A 17640-nucleotide genomic window follows, 5' to 3' on the forward strand; every position below is an offset into this window, starting at 1 on the left:
TGTCCATTCCTTGTGGAGCCCAGTGTACCCCGCAGCAGAAAACGAGTTTTATGGTAAGAACTTACCTTTGTTAAAACTCTTTCTGCGAGGTACACTGGGCTCCACAAGGCGCCCACCCTGACGCACTTAGCTTCTTTGGGTTGGTATGGCATTAGCCGCTGACACGTCTCCTGTCGTGAGAATGCGGTGTTGTGGCTAGAACCGTTGTCGTCTCTTTTCCTGCTACTACATTGGACTGGTTAACTAAAAATTGAGCTCCTGTGCAGGGAGGCGGGGTGATATAGGAGGCGGCGCTATGCATTCTGGGAACAGTCAAAGCTTTGAGCCTGTTGGTGCCTCGGATCAAGATCCTACTCTACGCCCATTGTCCATTCCTTGTGGAGCCCAGTGTTCCTCGCAGAGAGAGTTTTAACAAAGGTAAGTTCTTACCATAAAACTTGTTTTTGACACTTGGTTATCAGCCTCCCATCTGCCGCCCTTGGATAGGGGGGACAGCCTCGGGCTTCAACCCTTGCCCTTGGGTGGCTGGAGGGGTGGGACCCCTTGATTTAAGGGGTCCCCACTCCTCCAGGGTACCCCGGCCAGGGGTGACTACCTGGGGATTTAATGCCACGGCCGCAGGGACCGGTATAAAAGTGTCTCCCGGCTGTGGCATTATCTCTCTAGCTAGTGGAGCCCGGTGCTGGTGTGAAAAATACGGGGGACCCCTACGTCTTTGTCCCCCGTATTTTTTTGCACCAGGACCGGACGCAGAGCCTGGTGCTGGTTGTTAAAATACGGGGGATCCCCTGTAATTTCCCCCCCCGTATTTTTACAACCAGGACCGGCTCAAAGAGCCCGAGGCTGGTTATGCTTAGGAGGGAGGACCCCATGCATTTTTTTTCAGGTTTTTTTTAAACACTTTTGTGCCGTCCATGAAGTCGAAACCAGGACGCACACTATCGTCAATTGGTCTGTTTTTCGACAGCGGGACTGTCGAATCCGTTTTTTATTGAATATGTCGAATTCGGGTCCCGGCGGGATAGTGTCTGACTGTCGAATTGTGTCGAATTAAAAAACGTTCGAATTCCAGCCGGAATACGACCGCAATTGCATATACCCCTAAATTTTTTGTGTGGGCCGCAATTAAAAGAAAAAGTCGTATATGCAATTTTGAAAGGTGTTACTGTAGCTTGGCATAATCATGTAACTTCTGCTGCTATTAGTAAGGTAACACTAATCTGTAAGAAGCTTAAATTAATCTAAATAATAAAGAATACCATGGCTTTTTCAGGATGATAACAGTTTTATGGATAGGTAGTAGCAAACATTCTGTCCTATATAAACAGATTCTATACTGTCAGTCAGGGATGGTTATTAGGATATGCATTGTTACGCATGAGATAATTAAATGCTGTCATATTAACTGTATCAGCCCTGATATACAGATTTTGCATTACGTTCTATAAATTATTAGCCATTTTATCTAATAATCTCTGAGTTCACAGAATTTTGGAATGAAAACATCAGAGTTAAAAATAGAAATAAAGTTAATGCTGCACGGGAGTTAAAATAAAAATGATGTTGAACAAAGGAAATTAAAGTGGTACTCTACCTTCAAAGAATATCTCATCCTAATTACTGACCCCAGTACAACAAATCATTGGCGTTTCGCAATGGCTCCATTTCAGTGAGATGCAGCTGTCCAACAGTACATGCCATCTCTTTCCCGATCCCTGCAATGGACTGTTTGCTTTGTTGAAAAAAAATTCTGTAAAGACAGCACTAAAAGTAGTTTCAGGAGATCACAGTGGAGAGACTTACTGCTATGCTCTAACTGGGGTCACTAATTAGTGTATAAGTTGAGAAACCAATTAAATATTATGGAGTAAATTTAAGTGACACTTTTCAAAGTGACCCTGTCTTCGCCAGCTTTAGCCAAGTGTTTTGTATTTAATATTACTGCCCCTTTAAATCCTATGGCCAAAGGCACTGCAGCTTTGAAAAGTGCTTCTTAGTAAACATGCCCCTATATATTTTGTTTCATATAAAGAACATTTTAATGGAAAAAATATTTACAATAGTTAAATAAATAAATGTCACACTGGTTCCCGGTTTTGAGCCCTGTTTATGAGTCCAGGTACTGAATTATAGCTCATTATCTCCTGTTCTGTATTGTCTCACACTGGAGTTTACTAGCGTTTCTCATGCTAAAATATCTCAAATTGGTAAACAACTGTGTGTTTCATGAACTTTCTCATAAGAAGGAATTAAGAAAAGCAAAAATTCCCCTGAGTAATACTTCTCATGTCATTGAACAGAAACCCAATTTATACATCCTGTGGCATTTTGATAAAAGACAGACTAGTATCCAGTTCAGGAATGCATAACTTGGCTTACTATATACAGTACTTTTATTTCTGTGGTTCAAAGTTAGCTCTTAAAACTTATGTGAGAGAGGAAGCTGTTGTACTGCTTAACGGGGAGAGATGTTCTCTGGCCCTGTCACACACATTCAGAATCTATGTGCTTAGCTTGCCAGCATGTGCTGTTCAAAGAGTTTTAGGCAGTCTTTATTCAAACTGGATTTCTTTTTGTTTGGTTACAGGACACCATTTACAGGGATCACTGACTTCTCTTCAACAAAGAACAAAATCATTCAGCTTTGCCTGGATCTGACGACCACAGTTCAACAGGTCATTAGATCTGCTTAATATTTAAAATTTGTTTCTTTGAGTCTTTCTCTTTCATAATTTCTTAGCTTCCAATTATAAAGACAATCTATCTTAAGGAACTTATGTAGGAAAACACTTTTGGGACATAGATCATAAAATGTATAACACTCACCGGTGTATCTATTATGGGTGCAGTGTGTACGGTGCATTCGGGCCCCTGAGTCCAGGGGGGCCCATACTGCACACGCTGCACCCATTTCTTGAATACTTGCCCCTCTGGAGTCCTGCACCAACAGCAGCAGCGCTTGTAAAGAAATAAAAGGGAAATTGGCCACTGCGCCATTTTCCAAAGAGATCTGCTCATGCGCATTAGGGGTGTATTCAGTTAGTTTTTTGCTATTTTTCCAGATGTTTCTCTGATATCTTTGTTGGGGGCTATCCAATTTGGTCGCATTTGCGACCAAATCCCCCAAAACAGCCTTGTTTTGAAAACAAGGCTGTTTTGGGGGGATTTGGTTTCGCCTGCCAGAGTCAGCTGAAACAAAATCCCTGATAAGCCATGGCTTGCGCCGGCTTATCGTGGATAATTCAATAGCCCCTAGCAATACAGTTACCCATGTTGCGGGTATTTGAATACCCCCCCTGTGGCCTCTAGTGCTCAGACTCTACAGTGCTGCTGGCAGAGAGGAGGGGGCCCGGATGGAGGAGGCTGCACACAGTTCTCCTCCTCTCTTAAAATGCCCCTGATAACACTGAAGCATACAGTTTAGTTTGGTATGTTATATGTATGTTTTTATTGAAAATTGAAAACTGGGGTTGGAAACAGTGGTGTCCAAGTAGACTTATGGGTCAATTCAGTAAACAGAAAGGGGGGTGGATTGCCATTGCAATGGCGTGGAAGTTCCATCAACTGCACCTGTTCTTGTTCCCTCACAGTACGATCTCGCCCCGGGCTAACTCATTTTTGCACGCAGCCCTGTGGGGCTGTGTACAAAAATTAGCAATTCCAGAGTTACCATAATGGTGGAATTTAGCTGCACTTACTTTCACAGACTCGCGGTGGAGAGCTAATTTAGTGGGCCCCACTAATTGGACGTTACAGTTGGTCTAATCTGAAACAGGAAATTCTACATTTTAAAGAACCTAAAACTACACATTTATACGACATCATTATTATTATATGGACACCCAGTAAATGTGTCATTTCAGAAGTTAACAAACATCATTATAATCTTATATTAGTGTCTCTCTCTTTTAACATGACATTAATGTTTTGCAAAGCCAATGATCTTGTGGTTTCTACTCCAATAAATTATCTGTGTAATTACTTATCTGTGTACACCTTTTATAATATACAATTTCATTTTCAGCTCTGTTTGTATCAATTTAAACAAAAGAGAAATGTATTAATTATGGAATTACAGTTCTGTTCTGGATGCAAATAAAAATCTTTAATATCAGAGTAGAGAATTGCTCAGGCCTCAGGTGCAGTCTCATGACACAGCTTGTAGTAACGACCTGGGTTGTGGCGTGTAAGTGCATCAATCATTCACTTTTACAGTAAAAATCATTAGTGGCTTTATAGAGTGCTGTTTTCTTTCTGACAAGTTACTTAAAAAGACTACTGCTAAATTACAGTCATTGTATGTAAAGTTTTCATTCCAAAGTGTAAGAGAGTGGATTACACACAATACTGTGCTATAGGGGGTAATTCCAAGTTGTTCGCAGCAGGATTTTTTTTTAGCAGTTGGGCAAAACCATGTGCACTGCAGGGGAGGCAGATATAACATGTGCAGATAGAGTTAGATTTGGGTGAGTTATTTTGTTTCTGTGCAGGGTAAATACTGGCTGCTTTATTTTTACACTGCAAATTAGATTGCAGATTGAACACACCACACCCAAATCTAACTCTCTCTGCACATGTTATATCTGACCCCCCTGCAGTGCACATGGTTTTGCCCAACTGCTAACAAAGTTCCTGCTGCGATCAACTTGGAATTACCCCCATAGAGTATAGGTTATGGCCATGTAAATCCGAAATATAATTGAGCACATGTACAGATCAAACAGAATAGTACAAAGCAATACAGCGCACTCTCAGGGACCATGTGTCCTTCCACCAAATAAATATAATAGAATAAAATAAAGGAATTCACCCTTTAATTATCCGATTTCTCAAACTGGCAGAGTGATCTTATTCCTTTATTTTATTCTATTATATTTATTTGGTGAAAGGACACATGGTCCCTGAGAGTGCGCTGTATTGCTTTGTACTATTCGGTTTTTCTCTTACGTCCTAGAGGATGCTGGGGACTCCGTAAGGACCATGGGGTATCGACGGCTCCGCAGGAGACGTGGGCACTGTAAAGCTTTAGAATTGGTGTGCACTGGCTCCTCCCTCTATGCCCCTCCTCCAGACCTCAGTTATTTCCTGTGCCCAGTGGAGACTGGATGCACTGCAGGGGAGCTCTCCTGAGTTTCTCTGAAAAAGCTTTTGTTAGGTTTATTATTTTCAGGGAGCACTGCTGGCAACAGGCTCCCTGCTTCGTGGGACTGAGGGGAGAGAAGCAGACCTACTTAAATGATAGGCTCTGCTTCTTAGGCTACTGGACACCATTAGCTCCAGAGGGAGTCGGAACACAGGTCTCACCCTGTAGTTCGTCCCAGAGCCGCGCCGCCGTCCTCCTCACAGAGCCGGAATATAGAAGCCGGGTGAGTATAAGAAGAAAGAAGACTTCAAAGGCGGCAGAAGACTTCAGATCTTCATGAGGTAACGCGCAGTGGTAACGCTGCGCGCCATAGCTCACAGCTCACACACACAGGCACCACAGTAAGGGCGCAGGGGGGGCGCCCTGGGCAGCATTAATATACCTCACATAACACTGGCAAAGTACTTATATGCACTAAAAAGGATATATATTCAGAATCCCCCGCCAGTATAAAGATTTAGAGCGGGAAACGAAGCCCGCCGTCGGGGGGGCGGAGCTTGTTTCCTCCAGCACTAACCTGCGCCATTTTTTCTCCTCAGCATACAGAGAAGCTGCCCCGGACTCTCCCCTGCTGTTAGTTAATACAGAGGGTCAAAACGTGGGGGGGGGGGAGGGGCACATTTATTGGCGCAAAATATGTGGTGTTTTACACTTGTAATAAAAAGCGCTGACAGACTGGGTTTTTTGTCTCGGTATACAATGGCGCTGGGTGTGTGCTGGCATACTCGCTCTCTGTCTCTCCTAAGGGCCTTATGGTGGGTCAGTCCCCATTATATTAGGTATCCCTGTGTGTGTGGGGATGTCAGTACGTCTGTGTCGATATGTCTAAGGTGGAAGGCTCATATAGGGAGGAGGCAGGGCAGATGATTGTGGTGTCTCCGTCGGCGCCGCCGACACCTGATTGAATGACTAATGTGACTTTATTACAAAGTTTGGACAAAGCTGAGTCCAAGGATTAAAGCAGGGAGTCAATCCATAGCTTTTACGGTGTCACAGGGCCCTTCGGGGTCGCAGAACCGTCCCTTTTCACAGGTAGTAGACCCCAATACCGACACGGATTCTGACTCCAGTGTCGACGGTGATGATGCTAAGTTGCACCCAAGGGTGGACAAGTGTATTCAATATATGATTGTAGCAATTAAAGATGTTTTACATATCACTGAGGACCTTTCTGTCTCTGACACAAGGGTCGGCATGTTTAAGGGAAAGAATCCTGAGGTAACTTTTCCCCCATCTCGCGTGCTGATCGCCCTGTTTGATAAAGCTTGGGAAACTCCAGATTCCCAAGAAAATATTATGGCGTAACCTTTCCACTCCATGGGCAGGTTATGCATACCCTCCAACTGTACCTTTTTAATGGTCTGTATCGATTTTTGCCTCTCCAAACTTCCATTGAAAGTATAGGAAAAGGGGCGTGACAACGCCCCCTTTGCCCGTGGCCACGCCCCTTTTTCGGGTTTGTACCGATTTTTCTGTGTAAAATGTTGGAGGGTATGGTTATGGTGGGAATACTCACCCACGGTGGACAAGGCATTTACGCGCTTGTCGAAAAAGGGGGGCGCTACCTTCCCCTGATACGGCAGCTTTTAAGAGTCCTGCTGATTGCAGACAGAAAACTACCTTAAAATCAATTTATAGGTGCCCTACTAAGGCCGGCAGTAGCGTCGGCATGGGTAGGTTGCGCAGTTGCAGCGTGGGCAGATAACTTGTCATCTGACATTGACACCCTAGAAAAAGAGGCCATTTTGGGTGACCTTGGGTCACATTAAAGACGCAGCATAATATATGAGAGAAGCTGCGAGTGATATTGGGCAGTTGGGTTCAAGAGCCAATGCCATGGAGATCTCTGTTAGACGGTCCCTGTGGACCTGCCAAGGGACAGGTATGCTGTTTAAAAAAAACAAAAAAACTTTGCCTTACATAGGTGAAGTTTTATTTGGGGAGAGCCTCGCGGATCTGATAACCATAGCGACCGCGAGTAAATCTACTCTTTTGTTCCCCCACAGGAAAAGAAAACACGGCAATATCAAATGCAGTCCCTTCGGTCGCATAAGTTCAGAAAAGGTCGGGGCTCTTCCTTCCTCGCCAGAGGTGTAGGTAGAGGGAAAAGAACACCAGCTACGGCTATTTCCCAGGGACAAAAGTCCACCCCGTCCTCTACAAAATCCACTACTTGTCGCGGGGGCTCCGCTGAGGGAGTCCGCGCCGGAGGGGGCACATCTTCGACTCTTCAGACAAGTCTGGGTTCAGTCGGACTTGGATCCTTGGGCGGTAAAAATTGTATCCCAGGGATGCAAATTAGAATTCGAAGATATGCCTCCTCGCCAATTTTTCAAATCGGTCTTGCCAGTTTCCTCCTCAGAGAGGGAAACAGTGGCAGCTACCATATAGAAACTGTATCATCAGTATGTGATTATCAAGGTTCCCCCTCTACAGGGGAAGGGGTTTTATTCAAGCCTATTTTGTGGTCCCGAAACCGGATGGCTCGGTAAGGCCCATTCTGAATCTAAAATCCCTGAACCTATATCTGAAAAGGTTCAAATTCGAGATGGAATCTCTCCGGGCAGTAATCTCCAGCCTGGAAGGGGAGGTTTTTATGGTGTCACTTGACATAAAGGATGCATACCTTCATGTCCCCATTTATCCTCCTCATCAGGCGTACCTAAGATTCGCTGTACAGGATTGTTATTCCCACGTCTGACACGTTCATTGCGGACATGATGGTGCTCCTGCGTGAGCAAGGCGTCACATTTATCCCATACTTGGACGATCTCCTGATAAAGGCGAGTTCAAGGGGGAAAATTATTACAAAGCGTATCTCTCTCCCTGAGAATACTACAACAACATGGCGGGATCTTAAATCTACCAACGTCACAGTTGTTTCCAACAACTCGACTGCCGTTTTTGGACATGATTCTGGACACAGAAAAACAAAAGGTCTTTCTCCCAGAGGAAAAAGCGCAAGTACTCCAGAACATGGTCAGAGACTAAATGCACTCATTTATTAGGAAGGATAGTGGGGCCTATAAGGCCATTCCACACGGACCTTTCAGTGGGATCTTCTGGACAAGTGGTCAGGGTCACACAGTCACATACATCGGAGCCCGGTCCCCCCGGGCCAGGGTCTCTCTCTCTTTCTCTCCCCTGTGGTGGCTCCAGAGTGCTCACCTTCTAGAGGGTCGCAGGTTCGGCATTCAAGATTGGGTTCTTGTGACTACGGACGCGAGCCTCCGAGGATGGGGAGCAGTCACACAGGGAAACAATGTTCAGAAAATATGGTCAGGCCAAGAGGCTTACCTACACATCAATGTGCTGAAATTGAAGGCCATTTGCAACAGCCTCAAACAAGCGGAGAATTTTCTTCACAATCCTGCCTGTTCTGATCCAGTCAGACAACGTCGCGGCAGGGACGCAGGTGAACCGCCAGGGCGGGACAAAAAGCAGAGCAGAAATGGCAGAAGCCACCAGGATTCTTTGCGGGGCGAAAAAGCATGTAAGCGCTCCGTCAAAGGTCTTCATTACAGAGGACACAATATCCATCCAGGAGAGTGGGGACTTCATCAGGAAGTCTTTACAGTGGTGACAAGTCGTTGAGGACTTCCTCATATAGACATGAGGGCATCACGCCTCAACAGGAAGATTCGGACGTATTGTTCCAGGTCGAGGGACCCTCAGGCAGCGGCGGTGGACGCCCTGGTGACACCGTGGGTGTTTCAGTCGGTCTATGTGCTCCCTCCACGTATTCTCATCTCAAAAATATTGAGAATCATATTACAAACAAGAGTGCAGACAATACTCATTGTTCCAGATTGGCCTTGAAGGGCCTGGTATGCAGATCTTCAGAGACTGATCTCAGAAGATCCGTGGCCCCTTCCTCACAGGGAGAACCTGCTACTACAGGGGCTGTACGTGTTCCAAGACTTACCACGGTTACGGTTGACGGCATGGCGTTTGAACACCAAATCCTAGCTGAAAAGGGTATTCCAGAGAAGGTCGTTCCTACTCTTATCAAAGCTAGAAAAGATGTTGAGGCGAAGCACCATCACCGTATCTGGAGAAAATATGTGTCTTGGTGTGAAGCCAAGGATGTTCCTACTGAGGATTTCCAACTAGGAAGTTTTCTCCATTTTCTACAGACAGGAGTGGATATGGGCCTAAAGTTAGGCTCAATTAAGGTGCAGATTTCTGCCTTATCCATATTCTTTCAGAAGGAATTGGCATCTCTGACAGAAGTCCAGACTTTGGTAAAAAGAGCGTTACACATCCAAACTCTTTTTGTGCCCCCAGTGGCACCATGTGACCTTAACGTGGTGTTAAGTTTCCTTAAGTCACAATGGTTTGAACCGCTTCAAACAGTTAAATTGAATTTTGTCACTTGGAAAGTGATCATGTTATTTATTGGCCTTGGCATCTGTGAGGTGGGTGTCCGAATTGGCGGCCTTGTCTCACAAAAGCCCCTATCTGATTTTACAAGCGGATCGAGCAGAGTTGAGGACTCGTCCTCAAAGCCTGCCTAAAGTTGGTTGCGTTATTGCATGTAAACCAACCTATTGTAGTGCCTGTGGCTACGAGTGACTAGGAGAATTCCAGGCCCCTGGTTGTAGTCAGGGCCTTAAAGTTTTATTTAGCCAGAACGGCTATGGTTAGGAAAACAGATGCACTGTTTGTCCTGTAGGCAGCCAACAAGGTTGGCGCTCCTGCTTCTAAGCAGACTATTGCTAGCTGGATCGGTAACACGATTCAGCAGGTTAATTTTACGGCTGATTTGCCGGTACCAAATTCAGTAAAGGCCCATTCCACTAGGAAGGTGGGCTCTTCTTGGGTGGATGCCCGAGGCGTCTCGGCATTACAGTTTTGCCGAGCAGCTACTTGGTCGGGTTCAAACACTTTTGAAAAATTCTATAAGTTTGATACCTGGCTGATGGGGACCTCCTGTTTGCTCAATCGGTGCTGCAGAGTCATCCACACTCTCCCGCCCGTTTTGGAGCTTTGGTATAATCCCCATGGTCCTTACGGAGTCCCCAGCATCCTCTAGGACGTAAGAGAAAATAAGATTTTAAACCTACCGGTAAATCTTTTTCTCCTAGTCCGTAGAGGATGCTGGGCGCCCGTCCCAGTGCGGAAACAGTCTGCAAGACTTGTTTATAGTTATTGCATACTTAAGGGTTAAGTTACAGTTTAGATCGGCCTATGGCTGATGCTGTTTTTATTCATGCTGTTAATTGGTTATTGTATACCACGTTGTATGGTGTGGCTGGTGTATATCTCGCCCTTAGATAACAAAATCCTTTTCCTCGTACTGTCAGTCTCCTCTGGGCACAGTCCTAACTGAGGTCTGGAGGAGGGGCATAGAGGAAGGAGCCAGTGCACGCCCATTCTAAAGCTTTACAGTGCCCATGTCTCCTGCGGAGCCGTCGATACCCCATGGTCCCTACGGAGTCCCCAGCATCCTCTACGGACTAGGAGAAAAAGATTTACCGGTAGGTTTAAAATCTTATTTTTCTTTTGTTCAATCTTTTGAGTGGTTGTGGATTTCCTCTCAAGTACATGGTGTAGCTGCACTTACAGGTTTATTGCGCACTTTTCTCGAAAAAAACTTCTCTTTAAAATTGTCTTCTTATCCACATGTACAGATCAATAGTAGATAATCCAGAGCAATAGACTTTACCAGCTAAAATTAATTTAAGAAATATTTTAATGCTAATAAAATGATACTGTATGTTTTTGATTTTCAACCTTTTTCAACTCACACAGAACAAGTTGCTAATGCAAACCATACATTTTTTTTAAGGAGAGATTTTAAGTTATATGTAATAGGTGCAGGAGGTGAGGGATATTTGACTAGAATGGCCATATTTTTAAAGCGGCAATCATTTAAAAAAGGCAAAAGCAGGTTGGTTTTGCCTTGTAAATGATTGCCACTTTAAAAATATGGTAATTCTCGTCCGACATCCTGCATCTCCAGCAAACTCAGACCCTTTTTAATATACCCCTTTATCTTAGATGTAGCTGGGAACCCGGCACTCAGGATCCGGCAGTCAGAATGCAGACGCCGGCATTCCGACAGCCAGGATCCAGAATGTAAGTATCCCAGGGAGGTTAAGGTTAGGCTGCGGAGGGAGAGTAAGGGTTAGGTTGTGGGAGGGAGGGTTAGATTTCAGCTGCGGGAAGGGAGGGTTAGGGTTAGGCTGCGGGGAGGGAGGGTTAGGGTTAGCTGCCTCTTGAGCCCAGGTCGGGATTTCAAACAGTCGGGATGCCGGTGTCAGTATTCTGACCGCCGGTATCTCGTACCCAACCCCTTTATCTTTATAGTGCCCTTACTACACATTATGCCTCTTTGTAGGGCTCTTAATACATATTATGCCACATTGTATTGCCCCTTAGATCACATTATGGCAGATTGTAACACCCCTTAAATCACATTATTCCACATTGTAATGCTTCTTAGATCACATTATGCCACATTGTATTGCCCCTTAGATCACATTATGCCACATTGTAGTGCTTCTTAGATCACATTATGCCACATTGTAGTGCCCCTTAAATCGCATGATGCCACGTTGTAGTGCCCCTTAACTCACATTATGCCACATTGTAGTGGCCCTTAGATCACATTATGCACTTTGTTGTTCCCCATTAATCCCATTGCCACTTTGTAGTGCCCATTAGTTCACATTATTCCACTTTGTAGTGCCCCTTATATCATATAATGTCACACAGTGCCCCCAATTCATTGTCACACTAACTTGGTCCGCTCTACTCAGTCAGGATCAGACTTCTATGCCGGGCTCCTGCGCTCCCTCACACAGTTACACCACTCAGTGGTGTCCTCGTGCACGTGTCATGACACACTTATGTAGAACGGTTGAAAATCACTTGGCTAAGCTGATACAGTGGCTAGAAAAAGTATTCTGCCTTTTCTAATTTTTTCCCATTTTTCTGTTTTCTTGTACCATGAAATTAAAATGGATTTTTGGGACTTTTTACCACAAAATACTTATGCCAAATAAAAAAATAAAAATAAAAAACACTAAAATGTTTTACTAATAAATTCTAAACAAAAAAAGTAAAATGTTGGTTGAATAAGTTTTAACTGCTTTGCTTTATAGCTTGGTCAAAACACCTTTAGCTGTTCTCTCAGCAGTCCCCAATATTAAAGCAAAGGAGTGACTACTTATGTTATCAGTTATTGCCTGATTTTTATTAGTAATGCATTAAGAGTAAAGGTGGGTACTCACTTAGCAATATAGTGAACTATATCGCTAATTTCCCCCCTCCTGAGCAACATAGTTTACAATATCACCCAGTGTGTATGCCACCGCCGAGCGATGCGTGACCCTCCGGGTCATTAACAACCAGATGTCTCGGCCGTGCATGCAGCTAAAATTGGACTCATCGTCCAAAGCTGCATGCTCCGTCGGGCCGCGGCATGACGTCACTGTATGATATCATTAGTGATATCGCACAGTGTGTATGCCTGCCGTTGGCAGTCCCGTCCCAGGAGGGGAAACACTAAGTGATGTCGATCACCGAGCACATCGCTTACTGTATACCACCTTAAGTTTTATACTATTTGACATTACAGAGTACTTTGTGTTGATCGTTAGTAAGAATGCCCATTTAAATACATTTTGATTTCATGAAGTAAGAAACTAAAATATAAAAATGCCAGAATGGGTGAATACTTTTTATAGCTACTGTATATATTGGCACAAACAAACTAGCTAAGCTGTTCTACTTTGTTTTATTGAAGCTAGGCCACATTCCAGTGTCTTGCTGTGCAATCATTCCTATGGAACTGAACAAACAATGGGCTTTGATATTGCTTTAGAATTTAATTGTATATAGAGAACCAACATATTCGTTTCTTGCAATGTCATATAATAGTTCTTTTGTATGGTTGTTTGATACTACTTTCGAAACCTTCAACATGGCACAGACAGGCAGTTTGCTGTATGAGTCAGACAAACTCCAAAGGATTTTATTGTATCAGTACAAGGTGACCAACTGACTGTTCAGTCAATTTATAATTTGCTCAATACTACAATAGATCTATGAGATTGATTAATGATCGCTTTTATTGTATGCATGTAATATGTGGTAGGACATTTTCAATGTCTTGTGATGCGATACTGTACAGTGTGAGCTGCACATTGGTGGTCATTCAGAGTTGATCGCTCGCTAGCTGTTGTTAGCAGCCGTGCAAACGCTATGCCGCCTCCCACTGGGAGTGTATTTTAGCTTAGCAGAAGTGCGAACGAAAGGATCGCAGAGCGGCTACAAAAATAAATTGTGCAGTTTCAGAGTAGCTCAGCGCTTGCGATCACTTCAGACTGTTCAGTTCCTGTTTTGATGTCACGGACACGGCCTGCGTTCGGCCAGCCATGCCTGCGCTTTTCCTGGAACGCCTGCGTTTTTTCGAACACTCCCTGAAAACAGTCGGATAACACCCAGAACGCCCTCTTCCTGTCAATCACTCTGCGGCCAGCAGTGTGACTGAAAAGCTTCGCTATACCTTGTGTGAAACTGCATCGGCCGTTGTGAAAGTACATCGCGCGTGCGCATTGCGCCACATGCGCAGAAGTGCCGTTTTTTTTGCTTCATCGCTGCGCAGCGAACATTTTCTGCTAGCGATCAACTCTGAATGACCACCATTGTTGCCATTCTTTGGTTGTCAGAACTGCTCTGTTTAGTCAGGAAACCACGTTTATACATCTTTCTTCTTCATTAGATACAGCTGCTTAAGTCTTAAAATAATATTATTATTATTATTATTATTATTATTTATTCATATGGATAATCACAATTCTGCAATAACAGTTTGGAAATATAAACTAGATCAAAGATGTACTGTGGGGGACCAACAGACAAAATACAAAACAAGGGTACAGCACATTGAAGTAGTATAAATTAGAGATGAGCGGTTCAGTTTTGACTCAGATTCATATACAGTATCGTGCAAAAGTTCATTTATTTCAGTAATGCAACTTAAACGGTGAAACTAATATATTATATAGACTCATTACATGCAAACTTATATATTTCAAGCCTTTATTTGTTATAATTTTGATGGGGATCGGTATGAAATACCTCCAATCAAAATCCCGACGTTCAAAATCCTGACACCAATTGACCGATGGTCAAAATCCCGACAAGGTCAAAATCCTGACATGGACAAAATACCAACATTTAAAATACCGACAAGGTCAAAATACCGACATGTAAAATGCCGACAGGTCAAAATACTGACACGTTTTCTTGTTGTTTTTTGTGTGCATGTCGACATAAGTCAACATGGACACCATATAAAGTGTACCGTTGCGCTCGCCATGCTTCGGGCACAGTGCCTCGCTACGCTCGGCACACTATTATATTCCCCCTCCAGGTCCACTGGGGTAGTAAAATATGAACAAGTCGGTTTCAATGAAAAAAATCATGAAAAACTCATGTCGGTATTTTGACCTGTCGGCATTTTACATGTCGGTATTTTGACCTGTCTGCATTTTACATGTCGGTATTTTGACCTTGTCTGTATTTTAAATGTCGGTATTTTGTCCATGTCGGGATTTTGACCTTGTCGGGATTTTGACCATCGGTCAATTGGTGTCGGGATTTTGAACGTCGGGATTTTGATTGGAAGTAAACTGACTGCATCCCTTTTGAGGATTGTGGTTTACAGTTTAAGATAACCCCAAATCCAAAATCTCAGATAATTAGATTACATAAAATCAATAAAAAAAAAAGGATTTTAAATATAGAAATGTCAGCCCTCTGAAAAGTATAATCATGCATATGTACTCAGTACTTGGTTTGGGCACCTTTTGCATGAATTACTGCCTCAATGCAGCATGGCATGAATTCTATCAGCCTGTTGCACTGCTGAGGTGTTATGGAAGACCAGGATGCTTCAGTAGCGGACTTCAGCTCTTATGCATTGCTCGGTCTCATGTCTCTCATCTTTCTCTTGGCAAAGCCCCTTAGATTCTCTATGGGGTTCAGGTCAGGCGAGTTTGCTGGCCAATCCAGCACAGTAATCCCATGGTCATTGAACCAGGTTTTGGTACTTTTGGCAGTGTGGGCAGGTGCTGCTGGAAAATGAAGTCAGCATCTCCATAAAGCTTGTCTGCTGAAGGAAGCATGAAGTGCTCTAAAACAGGGGTGGGGAACCTTTTTTCTACCGAGGGCCATTTGGATATTTATAAAATCCTTCGGGGGCCATACAAAAATTCTCAACTTAAAAAATTACCCTGCCCCCCAGTAGGTCTGCCCCTAAGAGGTACTGTGTGTGCGCGCCGGAGGCGCGCACGCGCCAAAAAAATGGGTGTGGACAGTTAAAATGGGACGTGATACACATATGCCCCCAATAGTGCGGTGCCAGATCCACAAATGCCCCCACAGTGCCAGGTATACAGATGCCCCCACAGTGCCAGGTATACAGATGCCCCCACAGTGCCAGGTATACAAATGCCCCCCACAGTGCCAGGTATACAAATGCCCCCCCACAGTGCCAGGTATACAGATGACCCCACAGTGCCAGGTATACAGATGACCCCACAGTGCCAGGTATACAAATGCCCCCCACAGTGCCAGGTGTACAGATGCCCCCACAGTGCCAGGTATACAGATGACCCCACAGTGCCAGGTATACAAATGGACCCCACAGTGCCAGGTATGCAGATGCCCCCACAGTGCTAGGTATACAGATGACCCCACAGTGCCAGGTATACAAATGCCCCCCACAGTGCCAGGTATACAGATGCCCCCACAGTGCCAGGTATGCAGATGCCCCCACAGTGCCAGGTATACAGATGACCCCACAGTGCCAGGTATACAAATGCCCCCCACAGCGCCAGGTATACAGATGACCCCACAGTGCCAGGTATGCAGATGCCCTCCCCCCTCCCCTCCGTGCTGCTTACCGTGAGACACGGAGGAGAGCGCGGCTGTCGGGTGGGAGCGGCGGCGCCGTGTAGTACTTCAAACCAGCCTCCGGTTCGAGAGCCAAACAGAGCTCGCGGACCGGCAGCCGCGGCTCCTGATTGGCTGCCGGTCCGCGAGCTCTGATTGGCTCACGGACCGGCGGCTGGTTTGAAGTACTACACGCCGCCGCCCCCACTCGACAGCCGCGCTCTCCTCCGTCTCCCTGTTCTGACAGCTGAGACGCTGCCGCCGGACTGAGCGGCAGCGTGTCTCACTGACACCAGCTGGTGGGCCGGACCAAACGGCTTCGCTGGCCGTATACGGCCCGCGGGCCGGAGGTTCCCCACCCCTGCTCTAAAATGTCCTGGTAGATGGCTGCGTTGACTCTGGACTTAATAAAATTCAGTGGACTCACACAAACAGATGACATGGCTCCCGAAATCAACACAGACTGTGGAAACTTCACAGTGGACTTCAAGCGTCTTGGATTGTGTGCCTCTCCATTCTTCCTCTATACTCTGGGACCTTGGTTTCCAAATGAGATGCAAAATTTGCGCTCATCAGAAAAGAGGACTTTGGGCCACTGAGCAACAGACCAGTTATTTTTTTCTTTAGCCCAGGTAAGACACTTTTGATGTTGTTTGTTGTTCAGGAGTGGCTTGGCAAGAGCAATACGACATTTGAAGTCCATGTCCAGGATCCTTCTGGATCTCCCACACTTTTGAATGGCCTTTTCCTGACAATCCTCTCCAGGCTGCGGTCATACCTGCTGCTTGTGCACCTTTTTCTTCCACACTTATCCCTTCCACTTAACTTTCTATTAATGTGCTTTGATACAGCACTTTGAGAACATCCAACTTCTTTTGCAATTTCCTTTTGAGGCTTTCCCTCCTTGAGATCGATGTCAGTGATGGTTTTCTGCAAAACTGTCAGCAGTCTTCCCCATGATTGTGAATTGTACTGAACCAGACTGAGAGACCATTTAAAGGCTCAGGAACCCTTTGTAGGTGTTTGTATTAATTAGTTGATTAGGGTGTGACACTTTGAGCCTACAACATTAAACCTTTTCACAATATTCTAATTTTCTGAGATTTTATATTTGGGGTTTTCTTAAACTGTAAACCACAATCCTCAAAATAACAAAGGCTTGAAATATCTCAGTTTGCATGTAATGAGTATATATAATATATTAGTTTCACCTTTTAAAGTTGAATTACTGAAATAAATTAACTTTTGCCCGATATTCTAATTTTCTGAGTTTCACCAGTATTATTTTATTGAATATCCAGTTGTCACATGTTTTGGATAGCCATTAAGATGACGTTTTTAGATTCAAACTTGCGATAAGTTGGCGAAAAGAACCAAGTCAAATTTGAACCCGTAATCTCTAGTTTATATTTCAATTTTAAATTCGAGAATAGCAAGAATTTCAGCTTACAGTATACTGTATGCAAGAGGTAAGGTGTATAACTGTTCAGAACATACAAGTGGCATGATACAATATGCACAAATCTATGTTGTTACACCTGTATATTTCTTAATTAGTGCTCATCCCACAACTCAAATTTCGACGCAAG

General features: G+C 44.5%; 1 protein-coding gene across 1 annotated transcript in view; it reads left to right on the forward strand.

The window, feature by feature from the left end:
* CNKSR3 (CNKSR family member 3) overlaps positions 1–17640 on the forward strand; it is a 315713-nt gene that overhangs the window by 172721 nt on the left and 125352 nt on the right. Inside the window, exon 4 of the mRNA XM_063917716.1 lies at positions 2588–2675. Coding sequence (XP_063773786.1) covers positions 2588–2675 — 88 coding nt within the window. The remainder of the gene's footprint in view (positions 1–2587; positions 2676–17640) is intronic.

The sequence above is a fragment of the Pseudophryne corroboree genome, chromosome 4 (assembly GCF_028390025.1).
Source record: "Pseudophryne corroboree isolate aPseCor3 chromosome 4, aPseCor3.hap2, whole genome shotgun sequence".
In the NCBI taxonomy this organism is placed as follows: Eukaryota; Metazoa; Chordata; class Amphibia; order Anura; family Myobatrachidae; genus Pseudophryne; species Pseudophryne corroboree.